The following is a 22,262-nucleotide window of genomic DNA, read 5'->3' as shown; positions in this document are numbered from 1 at the left end:
ACAGGCTCAGTCCTGACCGGGAAGGGCTGTTTCAACATAAGTCTCTTGGGATTTTTGGTTTTCAAAAGGGGGCAGGCGGAGCTGCAGGACTGCCAGGCTCCAGCTGAGCGTGCCTCACTTGCTACAAGGGAAGCTCTGGTGTGTCCCCTTCCAAACACAGCTGCCGCTGTCCGGGTGGGAGTGGGGAGCTGTCCGGGTGGGAGTGGGGAGCTGTCTGGGTGGGAGTGGGGAGAAACTCGGGTTTCTTGATGCTCAGAGCTGAGCTCCGGGCTGGGGCCCCAGACTTCCCCCAGACACCGACCAGAGGACCTGCAGGCTACAGCAAGGCGTGGCCCGCCGGAGCAGAAGCTCCCCAGGAGGGGCCCAGCGTGAGCACGTGGCGCCAACAACCGCACACTGCTGCCACCACCCGCCGCCGCCACCGCACGTCTGTGAACCAACATTGTATCCCCACTCCAGAGAAGCAGCGCTGAGCTGCCAGGGCCTGTCTCCCGGACCCCGGCTCCAAGGTGTCTGGGCTTTCTTCCCAGGTCCCTACTTTTCTAGCCCCTTCTGCCGACTTTGGAGAAAGATCATTCAAACCGGAAGCCCAGAGAAGGTGCTGGAAGGATGTTGAGTGGCAACCCCAGAACAGGCACGCGGCAGGAGCCCCTCTTCTTGGAGACGTGGCGCCCGTGAATAGCACGTGCGCTGTCACCTGCACAAAGGCAGCAGAGGCTGCTCAGCAGGACTGACGCCGCGGCGAGGGTGGACAGAGGTGGGGAGGAGAAAGGCCGCCCGGCCACACCTGTGGGCCCCTCACACGTGCCAGTATCCACACGTGCACGCGGGTCTCCACGTCTCTCCGGAAGAGCGGCCCCAGAGGCCGTGCTTGCCGTGGAGAGCTGGTGCCCTCCCCCACCACCTCGGCCCGCTGCCCTCCCGGCTGCTCTCCCAACCTGTGCCATGCAGGGACCACCTTGCCCCACCAGCACGCTTCCCACCTCGACCTGGAGGCAATGGCGCTCGGCACGAACCCCAGACTCACCAGAGCACTGACAGGGCCACGGAGCCAGGGCACTGACGTGGAGGGTGCAGGGGCCCCAACGCACCTGGAAGCGCCCAGAGAAGAGATGGCCACGCTCACTTTGGCTGAAGAAGATTCTGCCCGGAAACACCACGTTTAGATTTAATTAAATCTAATCAATTAATCCACGCTGAGAAACCTCGACCTTCTATGGAGGGAGAATCATCTAGAATGCAACTCCTGAAACAGGCAAGTGGGAAACGCCGCAACCCCGTGACCCCAGGGCCAGAAGCACACAGAATCCACAGCCCACGGCCACGCAGGGAGAAATGGCAACCTTCTAGAGACATCTGTGCCACTGAGAGTCGCGTCGCCTGACACCAAGCGGCAGGAGTGCTTGTCATTTGTCAGAAGTGAGGTGGTTTCCGCTCAGCACTTCTCCCGAGTCTACCCCGGCAGGGCCTGATGGGCTCAGGGCACAGCCCACCCACGGCCGGGATGCCCTGGCTGATCTCAGGGAGACACATCAAGGAGCTGGCAGGGTGGCCTGAGGACCGGCAAGCAGCCCCTGTTCATCCTGCCTCCCCCACAAGCCCTCCCAGCTCCAGAATGGCCCCTAAGCCTGCTGGTCAGTGGCTCAAACACATCAAAACCGAAATCACGGGGGAGAGAGGCCCAGGAGCGCTGCCCGCCCAGCAGCCATGTGCACCTCCAGAGCCCGACGGCTACAGCGATACCCAGTCCAGACACACAGGGGTGAAGGGCCCGAGGAATCCTGGGGTGGAAGAGCCACCATCCAGCAGCACCCCTGCCCCTCCTTCAGGGCCCGCACCCTGCAGCGCCACAGCCCTGCACTCCCCAATCTCCAGGTGAAACCTTCTATTTCCCTAGGACATGGCCTCAGGGAGCCTCGCAGGATGAGACCTGGTCAATCTATGTGCTCCAAGTGTGTATGATGGTGCGTCTCGGCTCCGCAGGGCCCAGGGGCCATCTGTGCTGTTCCCAGCAAAGCGCCTCTGTCCACAGACAAGGCCCGGTGTCCTGCCTGGAGGAGGGAGGTGTGGCTTGAGGCAGGTCCACGGACACGAGCCCGGCCCAGACGGGCACACGCCCATGGGTGCTCCCAGCCGCCACTCCCACATCTGGCCTGGGCAGGGCCTGGGCAAGGAACAGCCACCAACGTCACAGACAAAGAAAGCAAGCAGCCATCCCACCCAGCAGCTCCTCAGAGAAGAGGAGTGTCTCTGAAACCACGTCTCGTTCCTCTTAGAACCGGCACTGACACAGAGACCCTGCACTCCAGAGCTGGTCAGACACAGCAGGGCACAAACCTGGGAGGCTTCAGAAATGGCTGCCACCCTCAGCACTGGACAGTGCAGCCAGTGGCCGCTCCTTCCCGGGAGAACCCAGCTGGGTCACAGCCCCAGGTCCTCGGAGAAATGGGCAGGGACCTGCCATGGCCAACACCACCCGCGGTCACTGGACACCTGCTGGGTGTGGCCCAGGGGCACCACGGTATCTGCGGGGAAGCAGGGCCCATTTGTCAGGCAGCGAGGAAGGACCAGGCCCCACATGAGAGCTGCCAGGGCGCCGCCTCCCCACGGGGTGATTGCTGCTGCAGGTGGCTGCTTCTCACGTGGTCTGCAGGTGACGTGTCCACTCCTCCTGTCCCACCTGCACCAAATGTGGGTTTTCTGAGGCTGGGATAGAGTGTGTTCCAGTGGGCGTGCAGACCCCTCTCTACCTAGGAAAGCCTCCTGGGAGGCCCTTCTGCGCTATTAGGAGAGGTCACTAGCAACGGCCGTGCCAGAGCCCACGTGTCATCTTAAATTTTCCCAAAGCACCAAGAAGCCAAAGCTCTGAAATTACTAATAGAAGATTTTGGAGGCTGAGGATCTGGGCTTGGGGACACTCACGCGCCTTGTATTTCCTGTCTCAGCTGCACACCCCCTACTCCAGCGGCCAGGCCTGTCAGGAGATGGAGGCTGAGGATCTGGGCTTGGGGACACTCACGCGCCTCGTATTTCCTGTCTCAGCTGCACACCCCCACTCCAATGGCCAGGCCTGTCAGGAGACCCAGGCCACATTTTTGCCAGTTTTTCCAGGCAGTGGAGCTGTGGAACGGGTAGTTAGAAATCAGTGTCGCAGACCTGCCAGAGGCCACACGCCTTCCCCGTGCCAGTAAATCTCCACAAAATTCCACCCATTTTCTCAAATATTGTCATTACTGTTTTAAGCAGTGACTGGCTGGGCCGACCTCATTCCACGTTGGTCTCCTGACACAGCGAATCTGCCCCGTGAACACCTTCCCAGCAGCACCGAGCATCTGTCCCCATCGCTGAAAACAGAGCCCGTGGGCTTTGCTTTAGGGGAGAAATAAATGGTGAATCCTCGTTCATCATAAAAGCTGACACGGGGAAGGCTCGGGCTTCAACACTGCGCTTCTGAGAGTTCTTGCTCCTGGGAAAACAGACACAGCCCGACGGCAACCATGTGTGCTCTCCCAGCTGCGTGGGCTGCGGGAACAACGGCGTATGTGGAACTAGGAAATTCCCTGTGCGTTTATGCGCTTAGCAGTCCAGGGAAGTGACGGTCATTCGCCCTGAAATTGTGCTGAAAGAGGAGAGGGCTGTTGTCTAGGTTCCAAGGCAGACTCATAAAAAATTAATCCGTGCCTCCTGCAGGCCTCCGGCGTTTGGCAGCAGCGGTGCCGTGGCGTGTGGTTTTGTGGTCAGACCTGCACTTTAGTTTCCACCCCATGGCGTCCTCCCCGTGCGTGGGCCTCTGCGTGGCTCCTGGGGCGGGGCCGGAGCGGCTGCTGTTTGAGGTTCTGCAATAGCACAGCTCCTGGTGGGGCCTCGGAGCTCTGATCAGATAACAATGTGTCCCAGCGACGTCCCTCCCCGGCTTTCCAGTTTAACAGTCCTGCCTGGCAGGGGACATGGAGAACCAGGAGCTCCTGTGTGTGGCAAACCACTTAAGAAAGTGTGGATGAGGCCCTGCGTGGAACAGTGCGTGCTGTGGTAATCTGTCCACGGTATTCACAGGCTCTCAGGAACCTGCTCCTCACGGTACTGAACACTCCCCGAGGCCCTGCGTGGAACAGTGCGTGCTGTGGTAATCTGTCCACGGTATTCACAGGCTCTCAGGAACCTGCTCCTCACGGTACTGAACACTCCCCGAGGCCCTGCGTGGAACAGTGCGTGCTGTGGTAATCTGTCCACGGTATTCACAGGCTCTCAGGAACCTGCTCCACACGGTACTGAACACTCCCCGAGGCCCTGCCAGCTGAAGGTACCACACAAAGTGAGAATTAGTCAGAACCACTGGCCCGACGCGCATTTTAACAACCGGAAAAGAAGAGCTGCCTCACGGGAGGCTCCACTCCTTGGTCTTCAGCTGTCAAGTTTCTTACATGACAGAAAAAACGTCTGTTACGGATCTGTGGAGGCAAAGTTGACCTACAAGCTGGGCGATGGAAGGAGAGGCCCCCCAAGGCCACTGTGGGCACCAGCGGGCCCGCCCCACCCTGCGTCCTGAGCTTGGGGTATGGCCAGGAGCCCTCCCTGGGGCCAGTCTGGCCTCCCGACTCTGGGTCTTCGCCTGACCCGCCCGCCCCTCTCACCCGCGTGGCTGAGGCAGGATCCCAGACCACCCGCCCTCACCTCTTTGCGGACTCAGTTGGCCCCTCTCCTAACTGACAATATAAGCTGCAAACCTAAAATGCTGTTTCAGAACGGGCCGAGGCTTCTCGTTTCACATTCCAGTGACCTATTAATTATTCACACGAGCCCGGCCTCCCGTGTGATGGGTGAGATGCTATCGGGCAGGTTATTTTGGTGACTTGGTAAACAGACCTGAGTTATTTGACCCCTGGGTCAGAGGTCAGGCTATATCCCACAGAGGTCCACGTGCCCCCGTGGGATGGTGGGTGCCATGGAGGTGGAGGCCAAGGGCCGGGGACGTGCTGCAAAGACATCTTCTCAAGGCCCTGGGCCCTTCCCGGCCACCTCCGGGAGAGTGTAGCTGCCACGAGCAGTGGAGGACGCAGGCCAAGGATGGGGTGACTCATGTGAGGAACACATCTGGCGAGGGGGCTGCAGTCCATGATAAAGAGGGCAGGAGGGAAGGAAGGAGGCACAACCAGAAACAGAGAGGAGGAAAGCAAGGCAGAGTGACCAGGGCGGGCACTGCTCACGCCGCTCAGCTCCTCCTCGGACGGAGCGGGGAGCCTGACTCCAGGTCTCCTCCGGGACCACAGTCCTCCCGATGGAGAACACGCAGGTGGAGGACCAGCCTCCACCTTCACGCCCAGAAAGGCGATGAGTTGCACGAAAACGCCTCAATGGCTGTGCCCGGGTGCTTCTCCGCCCTCCCTGGCCAGAGAAGGGGAAGAACACTGCCTGTCTCACCCCAGACCATCCTGATGCCGGCTGCCTACATACTGAGGTGAGCAGCGCTGAGGGCAGAGGCTGTGTGCGGATGAGGAGGTGAGAAAAGGAGAAAAGCCAGCAGCCACCCAGAGCACTCGCGAACTCCCGGTTCCAGCTTCGTTGAGAGCAGACAGGCCCTCCAGGGTGAGGAGACTGTGTGTACAGAGAGACCCTCACCCTCAGGCAGAGCCTGCCGTCAGGGCAGAGGGTGGAGGGCAGAGGGTGGCGGCTGCCCGAAGTGCCACCATCAGGACACTCAGTGTGAGCTGGGATTTGGGGGAAAGCTGAGGCCAGAGGGAAACATCCGCCGCGCATCACTTTCATGCCTCGCTGGAAATGCTGGTGAGAAGCAGACAGCAGGCGGACGCCCCCTCAGCCTCCCCTGCAACCAGCGGCCTGGCGAGGTCCCAGCATCGGCAGATCCAGACCGGCCCACCGAGAACTGGTGGCCAAGGTGCTGGAGCAGGGGCAGGAGGGGCCGGTGACAAGGGGGCTGTGTGGGCAGGAGCTGAGGCTGGCTGGGCTGCTGGTCACTCCCTGCCTGGCCAGAAGCCTCTGGGAGGCTCTGTCTGAGTCACTTGTTCTACCAGGGCAAGGTGAGTCCTAAGCAGGCGTCTTCATCTTTGGTTTCCCAGGAGCAGTGAGGCCCACGCCAGACCCCTCTCTCCACTATCCCCCTCACACGCACAGGGGGCGGGACTGTCCTTACCCGCAGGCCCCACCCTGCAGAGGGGGTGCACCCATCACCATGGCCGAGATCCCACCAGACCCCACAGGGACCACGTCCACCAGGGGCTGCCGGCCATCCTGAACCACCCAGACCCCCTCGCGGACGGCTCCAGGGCCCCGCTCTTCCAGGCTAAACCACGGCCCTGTTGCTTTGATGCTGGTGTTTTTAGCGCCATGGCAGCCGTAATGGGGGTGGCCTCAGGGTGCGGACAGTGTGATCATGGCAATGTGGCCAGAAGAATAGGGGCTGGCCTGGGGTGGTCTCTCCCCGGCGTGGGAACAATGACATCCCCACAGAGACGGCAGGGGGCACGCTCAGTGCTCACTGGAGGGAGCTGGCCTCCTTCCCTCTGAAGAAAAGGCCCTAAATGGGAGGAGCCCCGGATGCTGGCCGCCCCTCACGCCCCTCAGCGCCCACAGGTACCCGGATGCCGGGGTCCTTCACGCCCCTCAGCACCCACAGGTACCTGGATGCCGGACCCCCTCACGCCCCTCAGCACCCACAAGTAAGCGTGAGCACCTATCCAGAGGAGCAAACACCCTTTCCTAACCCAGAGTCCACGCTCCGCATGCTTCCTGGAGAGAAGGTGCTGCGTTCTGCTCACGTGCTTCACTTCCCAACTGCGAAACACATGGGGATGGGGAGGACGGAGACAGCGGGCGCGGGAGGACGCGGACGCCGGGTGCGGGAGGACGAGGATACCGGGCGCGGGGGCACAGTGTGCCCCTGACCGCGAGAGCTGACACCCACATCCCCCGGCCCCCCGGCACCGTCCAGGGCTCAGCTGCACTGCAGGAGACAGCGGGCTTTAATTTTATGGACAAGCTTTTTGAGATGCAGCGGACAGACGATTGACAACGAAGAGAACAGCATTTCTCAAATGCAGGAAACTCCCGCGCCAGTTGTTCCCAGCGGCTCCCAGTGGCTCTGACCAGCCGCCCGCAGCGCCCACTACCCACGGCCTCGTCCTCGCACCCCCAGGCCAGTGCGATGAGCCTCGTTTCTGAAAAGCGGGAAAGGGGCTGCGTCAAAGGATGTACTAAAATAACCCAACGGCACCGAGGGCACGTCTGCGGTTACGAGGAGCTTCCACGGCAACTGAGAGCTTTCTATTCTCGTTTGTTTTTTAATTATGCACAAATTCTATTTTTATCCAATTTGTGGTCCACCAACTGAAAGAGAAAACTAACCCCCAAAACCCCCTCTTTTTAGCTGCTTTTACCTCACACTTGCAGAGACAGAAATCCACTCTGCCACAGATACATCAGAAAACTCTTTAAATTACTAATTTCTACAAATGAGATATGCTGACAGCTCCTGACGTTTTCCGTGCAGGGGACCGTTTTCTCCCGCGTTTCAATGGAAAGGGCTCCTTCTGTGGAAACACAGAGCCAGCCTCTCCCGTGTCGCTGCTGCGCACACACGGGCCACTTGATTTGGAATAATTGTTGAGGGTACATTTTAAAGATATTTTTAACTACTGTTTCAAGTTTCCTGAGTCCTCCAGAACACCTGGATCCTCTCAGTGGCATCTGTATTGATAGATTTCTGCACCCTCAGCCCAAGACACCCAGACGGCAGAACCAGAGACGGGATTCCAGAAGATTCCAGAAGACGCAGGGAGAGTACCCAAGCACTGAGCCGTGTCCGCAGAGACGGGCGGCACCAGGCACCGGCGCTACTCACAGGCGGGTGAAAATACATCCATTAAAACCCAGGGCTGCCTGTAGTCCCAGCTACTCGGGAGGCTGAGGCAGGAGAATCACTTGAACCCAGGAGACAGAGGTTGCAGTGAGCTGAGATCACACCACTGCACTCCAGCCCGGGTGAGAGTGAGACTCCGTCTCAAAAAAAAAACAAACCAACCAAAAACCAAAAAACAAAACAAACAGAAACCTCAGAGCTCTCTCCACACTCATGGTCCTGCTTTACCCTCCAAATAACAGCCTCGATTCCTACACCCGCCCCTCATCCGGATACAGTGAAAAGAGCGACGTCAGTGCCCCTCACCGACATAATTTACAGCAAATAGGGTGGACTGGGCCATTATTTCTCTATTGCTTTATTTCCACTCCTCCTTTCACAGCCTCGTTTCTTGTCCTATCTAATATCCTTCCCACTGAGTAATAACAAGCTTTCGGTCAGTAAAAACCGAGGCAGGAATGGGGAGGTGCAGGCCTGCAGTGACGGAGCGTGGCGCAGCGCTGTCTGACCTTTCCCACCTGGGAGGGTGGAGACTTTAAATGTCAAACGGGCCACTGTGCGCTCAGGTGTCTCCCGCATTTCCTTGCTTCAAGCACCGACGAGGTAGGTACTAATTGGCATCAAGCACACAGGCCACAAACATCACGTTAACATCATCTGCAAGTGCTGGCGAAAACGCCTCAGCCCAGCGCCCTGTCCGCTAATTCCCTGCTGCCGGCTGCTGCGTTGGCAAACAGCCATTTGTCCCTGCGGCCACCTTCTCTCCACTATTTATCTAAATGGAAGAAAATAAAAATACGAGGCACTCTGCTGAACACCCCTTCCGGCTTGCATCATTCCCTAAATAACGGGGCTGGGGCACCCGGTTTTTTGCTGTTGGGGTGTGCTCGGAAAACATCCTCTGTGCTGCCGCGTAGCCTGGAGCCCTGGGGCTGGACACACTTGCTGCTCTGTGGCTGCCAAAGCAGCAGATCTAGGGCCTGGGGCCTATAGCTGACGAGGTAACAGGTGGAACGAAGAAAATGCCAACACCCACGGCCACCCGGGATCCACATCAACACGTGGGGTGCAGAGGGAGCATGGCTCTGTGCAGACGCTGCCCGTCCTTGGCGCGGTCATTACACCCCTCCCTCGACAGCCTGACTCCACGTGGCTTTCCCGCAAGGTGTGAGGAAGGTGAGGAAGCCACACCACAGCCCAGGGGAGTCAGGCCCACCCCAGCAGGGACGTGGCTGCAGGGTTGCCAGGCCCAGGCCTACCCTGGCAGGGATGTGGCTGCCAGCCCAGGCCCACTCTGGAAGCCACTCCTCCTCTCCTCGGGGAGCACCTTGAGCCGTGGTGCCCCCCAGCACCCAAGCCCAGAGTATGGGATCCTGCAAGCCTGGGTGGGCCACAGAACCTGCATTTCTGAGGGCCCCCCACCAGGCGAGGCTGGTGCTGCTGGTGAGAACTCCTGCCTCCAAGTTCAGAGGCTTTAGAGAGGGGAGAATCAACCCCCAAAACATCCACACCACAGGCAGCATCCACGGACACAAGAGCTGCTTCGGGCAAATCTGAAAACAATGAGAGAGGGCCTGCACGTGTGGAAGCAGGAGGAGCTGTGGCATGCTCCCATTCCAGCTCAGAGGCCGTGAGCAGCCGCCCGGGACTAACCACGACAGAGCATTCAGCTGGCCTGGCTGGGAGAGTCTAAGCACAGTTAGCTGTGGCTCCAAAGTTACTTTTTGACCAAAAAAGCACCAAGTGACGTGCGAGTCTGGCCGCAGTGCCTACCTGCACGATGGGGTGTCCTCCGGCCGACGCCTTCACAGCCCCCCGGCTGCCCTCCGTCTCGTAGTGGGCTCGGTGGTGGGACTTGGGCTGCACCTCAATCCGAAGCTCATACGGGCCTGAGTGGGACGGCAGCTGCCAGTCCAGGGCGGGCAGGGTCGGGCTGGAAGGGAACAGAGCAGAGGAGGCGTTCAGCACCACACAGACCTCGCCCGGGCCACACGTGCCTGTGCTCACCCGTCGCCATCTTGGGTGGACACTTCATCGGCGAGTGCACGTCCTGACATGGAGATGGAGAAGCCTGTGTCAACGCAATGCTTACTCATCGTGACCTGTGGCCACGGCCCGGCCAGTTCTCTAAGATGAAAACATTTTCCAAGCACAACCTTAATACGCTTCTCTTCCTTCATGACAGGCTTCTATCAGTTACTTAACCCTCCAGTAAGACAGGTTTTAGAACTCATTGAAAATCTGTTTTAAAATCTAAGAGGTACGAGCTGTGGCCTAAGAACGAGGAAGCTCAACCTCTCCTCGCTATGAACCAGCTGTGTGGATGCCATGAGACAGGTGACTGACTGGGCCCTTTATAAAATAGTGGGTTTGGAAGTTGTGGTGTGCGCAGCGCCGCCAGCCCCCAAATTCCATGATTGCTGCAAGACAAACAGAAGGCCCTGACTGAGGGCCAGGAGGAGGGACACGGCGTCCATGGAGGGCGGTGGGAGCAAACGCAGCAGGGCGGGGTACGACATTGAGGGCTTTGGGAGGCTGTTCGGTTACTTTGCACAGAGGGACACGAGCTGCATGGCCTGGCGGGTGACAGGTGCTGGGGCTGTCCTCAGAGCCTACAGCCCAGCTGGGGGCCCCACGGCCCCTGTCTTTTCAGGAGATGAATGTTTGGTGTGAAAGGCTAAGGTGAGGTCCTGCCCGTGCCCTCAGCATGAGTGTCTTCCCAACTGTGTTCTGCAGGAGGCCCAGGCAGACTGTCTCAACACTCCTGGGGGCCACACGGTGCACCCAAGGGGTTCTCGCATCTAGGGGGTGGCCTGCCCCGGTGCACCACCATCCACGCAGGCACCACCTTCCACCCTGTGCAAGAGGCCGGCGCCTCTGCCCTCTGAGTCCGTTTCTGGGAGGGCCAAGGCTCTGTGGCCGCTGCAGCCCCGGCCCAGCCTCCTCCCCCGCTCAGTCTGTCTCCCCAGTACTGCCTACTGCAGGGGCCAAGGCAGGCGGAGGATGCGGTGGGACCCTCCCTGGACCAGCACTGCTCATCAGATCAGGTGCAAGATCCTGCGTGGGCAGAGGCAGTCCAGGGCCCAACGGCTGTCCTCACCGCTATGTGGGCAGAGACCCAGGGCCCGCCGACCGTCCTCACCTCCGTGTGGGCAGAGACCCAGGGCCCGCCGATCGTCCTCTCACCTCCGTGTGGGCAGAGACCCAGGGCCCGCCGACCGTCCTCACCTCCGTGTGGGCAGAGACCCAGGGCCTGCCGACCATCCTCACCGCTATGTGGGCAGAGACCCAGGGCCCACCGACCATCCTCACCACTATGTGGGCAGAGACCCAGGGCCCGCCGACCGTCCTCACCTCCATGTGGGCAGAGACCCAGGGCCCGCCGACCGTCCTCACCTCCGTGTGGGCAGAGACCCAGGGCCCGCCGATCGTCCTCTCACCTCCGTGTGGGCAGAGACCCAGGGCCCGCCGACCGTCCTCACCTCCGTGTGGGCAGAGACCCAGGGCCCGCCGACCATCCTCACCACTATGTGGGCAGAGACCCAGGGCCTGCCAACCGTCCTCACCACCATGTGGGCAGAGATACAGGGCCCACCGACCGTCCTCACCTCCGTGTGGGCAGAGACCCAGGGCCCGCCGACCATCCTCACCGCTATGTGGGCAGAGACCCAGGGCCCACCGACCGTCCTCACCTCCGTGTGGGCAGAGACCCAGGGCCCGCTGACTGTCCTCACCACACAGGCTCACCCCGAGCACCGTGGGCCGGGGCTCCTGAGGTCACCCTCCACACAGGGCCTGTGACTCCCCCATCTTCAGAACCAGCCCCTCTGGCCAGGACTCAATTATTGCCTAGAGCTGCTGACCATCATTCTACGTCATTTTTAAGTACAAGCCCCAGAGACATGGGTCATGCGGGGCAGCGTCTCGAGAAGGGCAGGTTCCGTGCGACGCAGTCGCAGAGCAGGGGCATCTGCAAGTTAAAGGAAACTGCCTCCCGAGCCCCCCGAAGGCCCCCACACCTCAGGACACACTGTGAACCCAATGTGACTTAAAAACAAAACAAGGGCCGGGCATGGTGGCTCACGCCTGTAACCCCAGCACTCGGGGAGGCCGAGGCGGGTGGATCACAAGGTCAGGAGATTGAGACCATCCTGGCCAACATGGTGAAACCCTGTCTCTACTAAAAATACAAAAATTAGCCGGGCGTGGTGGCGGGGGCCTGTAGTCCCAGCTACTCGAGAGGCTGAGGGAGAATTGCTTATACCGAAGAGGAGGAGGTTGCAGTGAGCCAAGATCGCGCCACTGCACTCCAGCCTTGGCAACAGAGCGAGACTCCATGTAAAAAACAAACAAACAACAACAACAACAACAAAAACAAGGCCAGTCGCAGTGGCTCATGCCTGTAATCCCAAAACTTTGGGAGGCCAAGGGGAACAGATCACTTGAGCTCAGGAGTTCGAGACCAGCCTGGGCAACATGGAGAGACCCCATCTCTACAAAACAAAAAATAAAAACATGAGCAGGACGTGGTGGTGCACATCTGTGATCCCAGCCACACAGGAGGCTGAGTGGGGAGGATCCCAGCCACACAGGAGGCTGAGCGGGGAGGATCGCCTGAGCCGGGGGAGGTTGAGATGGCAGTGAGCCAAGATCGCATGTGCTTCAGCCTGGGCGACAGGGCAAGACTCTGTCTCAAAACAAACAAACTAAAAACAATGGGTAGAATAAAAGACTCGTTTAAAGAGGAAAAAGCCCAGGAGGCAGCTTGAATGGAATCAACTACGTAATTTTTAAAAATACAAACACCTAAAATGTTCCTTAACAAGAACAAGACTACATATTTTGTGACATTGGAAGCTTAGTAATTTGAAAACTCAGAAATGGATTTATCCAAAGATGCACCTGGCAGGCTCACCACCCACCTCCGCTCTGTGGGGTTTTGGGCCCTGCGGGTGCCCACTGCACCCCAACTCAGCCACGACAGCTTCCCTGACAGAGGAATCTCCAAGACGCAGCTTCATGGGCTGTACTGTCAGAGCTGTTTCCCACGTGAGGTGATCAGCATGGACACCCAGTATCAGCTAACGCTGCCAGGCAGAAGGAAAGGCGGCTGGACCCAGGCCTCCACACAGGAAGGACAAGAGCCTCCAGAGAAAGACTTCTCTGCACAGAGCTCGGGGCCAGCTGTGAGTTTCTGGGGAAGGGAGAGGGGGCAGCTGCAGGGCTGGGCAATGAAGGGCCCCTCTGCAGTGGCCACACCTGCTCCTGGACAGGCAGGCACCAAACAAAGTCGCAGATGATGCGAGGCGGTGCCCGTCTCAGGCACCCTGCACCTATCTTTTGCTATGAATTGAAAAAGAAATAAATGAAAAACAAAATTCACGGCCGGGCATGGTGGCTCATGCCTGTAATCCCAGCACTTTGGGAGGCCGAGGCAGACAGATCACCTGAGGTCAGGAGATCAAGACCATCCTGGCCAACATGGTGAAACCCCGTCTCCACTAAAAATACAAAAATTAGCTGGGCATGGTGGCGAGTGCCTGTAATCCTAGCCACTTGGGAGGGTGAAGCAGGAGAATTGCTTGAACCTGGGAGGCGGAGGCTGCAGTGAGCCGAAATTGCACCACTGCAATCCAGCCTGGGCAACAGAGTGAGACTCCATCTCAAAACAAACAAACCAAAAACAAAATTCACAGTGAAAAAACTGGGCTCACTGGATTCCCAGGAAAGTTAAGAGACAGAGAAGAGACAGCGAGAGAGAGGAGAGAGGAGGAAAGAAGAAAAGAAAAGCCGCCTCCCCCCACCGCTGGTCTGGTTAAAGGCAGACACATTTCCTAAAGATAAGGCAGTCTAAACCACTCTGCAGCTGACTATACATAAGAATAAGTTTGTGTAAACGCAGCCACGTGTCACTTTATGACGGGGACACATTCTGAAAAACGCGTCCTTAGGCCATTTTGTCATCGTGGGAACTCGTGTGAACCGACTTGGTGTGTCCAGTGCACACCCTAGCCACATGGCGTGGCCCACGGCTCCCCAGTACACGTCTGCACGGCATGTGGCTGCACTGAACACCGTGGGTGACTGCCCCACAGCGGTCACGGTTTGTGAATCTAAACACATTTAAACATGGAAAAGATGCAGTAAAACTATGCTCTCACGATCTCACGAGAACCCTCATAGGTGAAGTCCGCCGTTGACCCGACGCCGCGGTGCAGGACTGCATTTGGCTCTGGAATCATTTGCAGATTTAGTGACACAGTGTGTGCATGGCTTACAGCAAGAATGGTTTACAAAATAAATATCATAATCCAGACAATTAAGATGATTGGTTTTGGTTAGAAATTTTCAGCATGAATTTGGCAGCTCTACAAATCTGTGTCTCTGGTTCAGACAAAAGAGCCCAAATGAGCGGGAAAGGAGCCTGCACTGCTGCGGAGACGGGACCGCTGCTGCCTGCTCTCCACCCCACTCCACTCCGCGTGCTTCCTTCTGGGGGACGACGCCTGGGGCAGCCTCGGGCAGGCGTGCTTCAGTCGGGGGTCTCTGACCAGCCCATCCCCCGGAACGGCAACCCGCTTGCTGAAGCCCTAAGCTCAGGACTGAGAATAATTCCAACAATTCAAACTCATCTTCAACATAAGTCAATTTTTTAAAAAAGTGACACTCAACACAACCGAAAAAATAAAAAAAAAAAGCTCGGGTGAAATTTGCATCCAACATCCACCTGGTCTGGATGGTGACCGACGAACATCCACCCGGTCTGGACGGTGACCGACGCCCACAGAGCCAAAGGGTGTTTTTCTCTGTTTCTCTCTCTCTCCTTTTTTTTTGAGACGGAGTCCCGCTCTGTGGCCCAGGCTGGAGTGCAGTGGAGCCATCTCGGCTCACTGCAGCCTCCGCCTCCCAGGTTCAAGCAATGCTCCTGCCTCAGCCTCCAGAGTAGCTGGGAGTACAGGTGCCCACCACCACACCGGCTAATTTTTTGTATTTTTAGTAGAGACACAGTTTCACCATGTTGGCCAGGCTGGTCTCGAACTCCTGACCTCAGGTGATCCGCCCGCTTCAGCCTCCCAAAGTGCTGGGATTACAGGCCTGAGCCACTGTGCCCAGCCCACTGGGTGTATTTCTGTAAACATTTTTACAAAATGATACATCTTAAGAAAATGAGATACATAATTTGGTACTTTGTCTTTTCTTTTTCTCTTTTTATTTCTTAGAACAAGGTCTCGCTCTGCTGCCTAGGCTAGAGGGTGTGATAACAGCTCACTGCATTCTCCAACTCCTGGGCTCAACGGATCCTCCCACCTCAGCCTCCCAAAGTGCTGGGGTTACAGGCACGTATCACCATACCTGGCCTTTTTATAAAAGAAAGATCACATTTTGAGCATTTTAGCTTATTCAGAAACAATCTAATCACAGCATCCCATTTATCACAAGGACCATCCTCACTATACTGCTGGGCTGTGGGCTATTCCCCTCTGTTGTTGTAAACGCTGGCAACGCAAACATCCACACAACCAACTCCCAGACCACATCTCCGGTCATGCCCTGAGCGCAGAACCACGGGTCAGAGGCGTGAGCATCGTGAGGCTCCCTGGAGGCACCACAAAGGCCGCTGCCAATGGGTCCGGCTCACCCACTAGGGTCCGGCTCACCCACTAGGGTCCGGGGTGCGCTTGGTCTTTGCCAATGTGATATATCAAGGCAGTTTTCTGGCCTGCTGTTTGCATCTTTACACGATAGTTAAAAACACCAGTGCAAGACTGAAAACAACACATTATATACAAATAATAAAAACAAACACTTCTAAACCAGCAGCGGTAAAACTTCTACAACATCCCCTTGATTTATTTCCTGTTTCTCACTAAAGACACCACAGGGCCTGGCTGACCTTCCAGCCTGCCCACCGGCCCGAGGCCAGCCCCCGCACCGCACAGAAGCCAGCTGTCCAGGCCCCCTGAACCCACTGCACAGAGGCCAGCTGTCCAGGCCCCCCGACCCACTGCACAGAGGCCAGTCATCCAGCGCCCGCCCCCACTGCACAGAGGCCAGTCATCCAGCCTCCCCCACTACATAGAGGCCAGCCGTCCAGCACCCCCCCCGCCACCCACTGCACAGAGGCCAGCTGTCCAGCCCTGCCACCACACAGAGGCCAGCTGTCTAGCCGCCCCCCTCCCCGACTCACTGCACAGAGGCCAGCCATCTAGCTTCCCCCACCCCACAGAGGCCAGCCGTCCAGCTCCCCCTACACCCACCCCACAGAGGCCAGCCATCCAGCTCCCCCCAACCCCTGCACAGAGGGCAGCTGTCCAGCCCCCTCACTGCACAAAGACCAGCCGTCCAGCACCCCCCCCACCCACTGCACAGAGGCCAGCCGTCCAGCACCCCCCCAACCCCACCCCCTGCACAGAGGCCAGCCATCCAGCCCCCACACCACACAGAGGCCAGCCGTCCAGCCTCCACCGCACAGAGGCCAGCTGTCCAGCTCTCCCCTACCCGCTGCACAGAGGCCAGCCATCCAGCTCCCCCCGACCCACCGCACAGAGGCCAGCGGTACAGCCCCCACCCACCGCACAGAGGCCAGCCGTCCAGCTCCCCCCGACCCACTGCACAGAGGCCAGCCGTACAGCACCCACTGCCACACAGAGGCCAGCCGTCCAGCCCCAACCCTACCCGCCACACCAAGGCCAGCTGTCCAGGGAGGTTCACTGTTGCACATGCTGGCAAATTGGGCATATACTGGTCCCCCTTCCCTGGGTCTATTCCATACAGTCCACAAAGTAAAACCTTGTGATTTCACAGACAATGGGACGTGGGTCTTGAAAACTTTACGTGAAGGACAACGTCACGGCATGGCACAGAGACACCGGACACGTGGGTACACGAAGGGCTGCAGCCCCGGGCCCCCCTGCCAAGACGCATTTAACCTAACAACCCGGGACATGCTCCCTCCTCAATGGCCACAGCCGCACCCAGAGCCCAGCTCATGTGGCCACAGCTTCTGCCGTGGCTGCTGCAGACATGGAGCCCCCACCATTCCCAACCCATGCCGGCAGGCTTCAAGCCGAGGACCTGTTTATCCTGAGCTCCTGCAGAGCTTCCCTGATGAGTCTGGAGAGTTAAGAAGGTCCTAGGCAAAATGCAAGGCGCTCCCGGCAGGATCCTCCTCCTGGGGCCTGGGGCCAGGGCATGGTGGCTGCTATGGGGCAGCCCCGGGGGCCGGGTGGGGCATTGCCTCCCCCCAGCTTCCCACGAGTCTGCAATGGCTGCAGAATCAAGTTTAAAAATGCTTCTCACTGAGCCAGATGCAACCTCCACACCCGCAGCAACACCCAGAGAGGCTGCAGCTGAGTCACAGGGGGGTCCGGGCTTCCCGCCCCGGCAACACTCCCCAGGACTCCTGTGTTTGCCGCCCCTCTGGGGGTCCGGGGACGGTGCTCCCATGGAGGGTTCAGGTGGACACCAGGGGGCCCAGAACTGCCGAGTGTGAGCCCACAGGTCAAATGGAAACACCTGCCAGGCCCTGCAAGTCCCGACACGGGCCCCACAGCAGTATGGCTCGTGGCTCAGGTCCTGCTGTCCTCACGCTGCGGTGGAAGCGGCATGGGACGTGGCATGGAGGACAGTGGCCCCCGTGGCCTGGGGAGCCGGCCACACAGTCCTTTCCACGGGAGGAGCCGTTCATGCCCCTGAACCTGTCTCCCTCGCCTGGGAAGGGTGTGAGGGATTTTTTTCAGCCGAAAGCTCGCAACAGAGATGCCGTCTGCGCTGGGACAGAGGGGGAGGAAAAAAAAAAAAAGATATATCCTGAAATGATCACTGTCTGATTCTAAATCGCAGGATTAGCGAATTCTTTTTTCTGAGACAGGGTCTCGCTCTGTCGCCCAGGCTAGAGTGCAGTGGCCTCACGGGATCCTCCCACCTCAGCCTCCCGAGCAGCTGGGACCACAGGCGCACCACCACACCTGGCTAATTTTTATATTTTGTGTAGAGATGGGGTCTCTCCATGTTGCCCAGGGCGGTCTCAAACTCCTGGGCTCCAGCGATCCTGGCGCCTCGGCCTCCCAAAGCGCTGGGATTCCAGGCGTGAGCTGCCACGCTGGCGCAGGACTCATTTATCGTGGTTTATCTGTGTTTAAAAGTCTTCTACAGTGAACGGTGTTTGTTATTTGTACAACCAAAAAAATGAGAAACTTTGCTCTGCTCTCAGGTCTTGTGTCTCAGCCTCTGCCCAGCTCCTCCCCCGCCCACCTGGTGAATGGGCTTCAGTTTCCAAAGAGCTGAGCCTGAGGCCCTGCCATGTCCCTCTCCCTTAGAAAGGCCATGTCCCCAGCATCTGAAAACACTCTCCTCATGAGTCGCCCCGACTCCGCCGGTGAACGATGAGAATCCCAGAATCGCGCCCTCGGCAGCAGAAGCCCAGAGCAGAGGCAGTTCCTTTGTTTAAGTGGTTTGGGTAAAATCCTTTAATTCTGATTTTCCGAGGGTTAAAGCCTGTACGTGCTCATTGCTTAGGTGAAAACCGTGAAGGCTGCTCATGACTCCTGCAGTTTCAAGACAGACGAAGCGACAGACTCTGAACTCGGCAGGGCCACACCCGCCCACAGGAGTCCACAGGAGCAGCTTAAGGAGGGCGAGGGTTTCAGGGTCCTCTCCCAGCCTCTCCTCAGCCGGCAGCCACGGGCCTCATAGCCATTTGGTTGTGTGACGGTTTTTCCCTTAATTAAAAGAGAAAGAGAGTGAGAAAGAAAGACAGACAGAGAGAGAGACAGGGAGAGAAACAGAGAGACAGAGACAGACACAGAGACAGACAGACAGAGACGGAGAGACAGAGATGGAGAGACAGAGACGGAGAGAGACACAGAGAGGCAGAGACAGAGCAACAGAGAGAGATGGAGAGACAGAGAGACAAACAGAGACAGAGAGAGAGATGGAGAGAGATGGAGACAGAGAGAGAGACAGACACAGAGACAGACACAGAGAGACAGAGACAGAGAGACAGACACAGAGAGGCAGAGACAGAGAGAGACAGAGAGACAGAGCGACAGAGAAATGGAGAAACAGAGATGGAGAAAGAGACAGAGATGGAGAGACAGAGAGAGACAGAGAAACAGAGACAGACAGAGATAGAGAGAGACAGAGAGACAGAGACAGACAGACACAGAGAGTCAGAGACGGAGAGACAGAGAGATAGAGAAACAGAGACAGAGACAGACACAGACAGAGACGGAGAGAGACAGAGACAGACACAGAGACAGACACAGAGAAACACAGACAGAGAGACAGAGACAGACAGGGACAGAGACAGAGATGGAGAGACAGAGACGGAGAGAGAGACAGAGAGACAGACGGAGAGACAGAGAGACAGATGGAGAGACAGAGAGAGACAGACAGAGAGAGAAAGAGATGGACAGACAGAGACGGAGAGAGAGAGAGACAGGGAGACAGAGAGACAGACAGAGACGGAGAGAGACAGAGATGGAGAGACAAAGAGAGAGAGAGAGAGACGATCAGCGCATTTCTCCGACGTGAGGCAGCCTCTGGGTCTTCTGGGCTTGTGTGTCTGGAGCTGCCCCAAGACCACACAGTGGCCAGCGGTCAGAGGCCCCTCGGAGGCCAGCTTTGCCCCCTGACCTGTGCCGGCAGAACTCGGCCCTAAGAAAGTTTTGCCCGCCCAGGAGAGGTCGGCCTTCCTGGAGGGCAGCCCAGAGCCTGGCCTAAAGAGGCCAGGTGGGCCCGCACACGCCGCGTTTCTCGGTGATAGTGCGGCGGCATCTGTGCATCACCCCCGACATGATTCCCGACCTCTGGCTGGGCCTGGCCGCTGGACGCAGCCTTCACCCTCCCACAGCCTGCCCCAGGGATGACCCCACAGACCACGTGGTTTTCTTCCACAACCCAAGACAAGGCCTTTCACAAAATCCTGCCCAGCAGGCCGGGGAGTGGAGGGAGGGCTCGGCGGCCCGGGCAACCTTAGGATTTTCAGGAGTCGGAGGGGGGCCTGGGACCACTGCTGTCCCACCCTGGAGGGTCACCCAGAGGCCCCGGGCTCCTGTCCAATGGGCTGGCTCCCGTGCACCCCTCCCTGAAGCCAAGGCCGCCTGACTCTGAGGCTGCGGGCAGAGCCTCCTCTCCACGTGGGACCCAAGCTCTGTGCCCATGGGAGGGAAGGCGGCCCAGAGGAGGGCATGGGCCTCACAAGCCGGCAGGAAAGATGGAATCGGTGGATGAGAAGCAGGTGACTGGGGCCAGGGTGGGACCAGAAAGATGAGGACACCCAGCCCGGCCCTCCTGCCCGCCAGGTGAGGCTCAGGATGCAGGGGCAGCCCCTGCAGCCATCTGTGCCTTGGCCTCTTGTCCCAGGTAGTCCCAGGTCCAGCCCCTTCCACCAGGACAGCGGTGCAGGCACCAGCGGCCCATGGCCTACCCACAGTTCCCAGGACCAACGTGGCCACGGGCAATGACCCTGGGGCAGGATCTGCTGTCCCCATCTGTCCTCCCTAAGGCTGGGCAAGTGGATCCCGGGTCCGCATGGGAGGGAGCCCAGGACGCCGCCTTTGGGAAGAAGGTGGACAGCCGGGTGCATGGGCAGCCTCCGTCCCCAGACAGGGAGTGCCACGGCTGCGGCCCTGCCAGCCAGGTAAGCCCAGCCCAGGAACTCAAACCAAAGTCAAAGCCACAGACCGGGAGCGCACGGGATCTGGGCTGTGAGGCCGGAGTGCAAAGGTTTTGTTTTAAAGGACACATTTGGGGATTTCATAAAAACTGATGGCGTCCCACGGCTCCACCACACGGGATTGGAGTACGACCAGGACACAGACCCTTCCCTGTTCTTTGGAAAAATCGAAGTCATCCCCTCTGTACGCGCCCCAACCCTCCCAGGTCCACCCCTGTATCTCGTGAGCCTCACAACAGCTTTGGACACAGGCCCTGCCATCCCAGGCCCAGCAGCCCCCAACACTGTCCCCACCCCTCTATCTGCCCTGCCCTGCCCCGGATGGGTGAGAAGCTGAGCTCAAGACCCTGAACCCCCGCCCCCGAGGCAGCCCCCAGCCCTCGCCCAGAGCCGACAGCTCCCTGTGGGCCTCCTCCCAAATGTTAACGTGTGGGCCAGAGCACGCTTTCTACAAAGCCCCCGATGTCAGCCTTTCTCCCTCCCAGAAAAACTACACAGATGGGAGAAAGCACCTTCCATGGCTCTGAAACATTCCTTGCAGCTCAAGGGTGGGAGAAGGTGCTTGGGAAGCAAAAGGAGCCCGTTGGGAACCCAAGCTCAGTGGGAACCGGGCCTCCCTGTGGGATCTCAGTGCCCCTGGGCAGTGGGAACAGGGCCTCGCTGTGGGATCCCAGCGCCCCAGGCAGCAGGCCCCATGCCGTACACCCTCCCTCTCCCTCACTCCCCTGCCCTCCGGGACAGTAGCTGCTGGAGCCGGGGGCCGCTGCATCTTCTCGTGGCTGGAGAGCAACAGTGTGGTCCGGAGGGCAGGGAAGTGCCCCAGGCCCCCGCCACCCCCGTCACCCACTCATCCCCAAGTTCACACCAGGGACAGGTTCCAGTCACTGCACACGCGGACTCTTCTCGGACCCCAAACACCTCAGACGTCTCCAGGGTCAGGGCCCATCTGTCATTATTACTCAGAGGAAGTTTTGGCAGTGGGAGGCCTCAGACTGCACTTGCCACGGATGGCTTATAAAACAAAAACCAAAACCAGAAATGTCATATTGCACAAGTTAATGTGGGGTGGGGCACAGATCAGTCATGGAACTGATTCCGTTTCTAGTGGTGCCAAGACGGCCCGGCTCAGCTCTCAGAGTTCACTCAATCTTCTCAGCTTGGACCTACGGGAAACATGGGGGTTTCACAAGAACTGACGGCATTCTGGATGTTCACTGAAGAGCAGCCTAGGTGATTCACGGGTAATACTTGGAGCTACAACAAGTACAGCGGTTTCTCAAATCACCTAAAGGGATCTTTCAAAATAAGGATGTGTTACTCTCCAAAGACTCCTGTCCTGGATGTTGCCAAAACAAAGGATGCTCAGACTCTGACGCCTGGAGCTACAGAGCACCCTTGGCCCTCGGGGTCAGAGGAGACCCAGCACCAAGGCGTGCCCAAGCTTCCAGCTTCGCGCTCAGCTGTGATGTCACCACGGGGACAGGACACAGCCCGTGGTGGCGGCACTGCCAAGAGCTGCTGCTTCAGCCCAGTAAACACAGAGTCGCTTCACAGCCCTCTCCTGGTCTCTGTGCCTGCAACACAGCTTGTGGACAGGGACTCCGCCTCGCAGCTGACTCCTGGAGGCCGCTGGGCCACGTGGACCTCAGAGCCCAAAGTGCTCCAATACCTGCCCCGCACCTGTCCAGAACCAAAACCTGGAGGCTTGAC

General features: G+C 58.5%; 1 protein-coding gene across 9 annotated transcripts in view; it reads right to left on the bottom strand.

Annotated features, from left to right (window-relative positions):
• The window catches only part of NFATC1 (nuclear factor of activated T cells 1), a 136,346-nt gene that overhangs the window by 89,171 nt on the left and 24,913 nt on the right, over positions 1-22,262 (bottom strand). For all 9 annotated transcript variants that reach the window (XM_034943402.3, XM_057300454.1, XM_057300455.1 and 6 more), the window contains exon 3: positions 9,647-9,806. In XM_034943402.3, the coding sequence (XP_034799293.2) occupies positions 9,647-9,806 (160 nt within the window). The remainder of the gene's footprint in view (positions 1-9,646; positions 9,807-22,262) is intronic.

The sequence above is a fragment of the Pan paniscus genome, chromosome 17 (assembly GCF_029289425.2).
Source record: "Pan paniscus chromosome 17, NHGRI_mPanPan1-v2.0_pri, whole genome shotgun sequence".
Classification (NCBI taxonomy): domain Eukaryota; kingdom Metazoa; phylum Chordata; class Mammalia; order Primates; family Hominidae; genus Pan; species Pan paniscus.
Note: the sequence above shows the minus strand (reverse complement) of the source record. Positions and strands in the feature narration are given on the sequence as shown.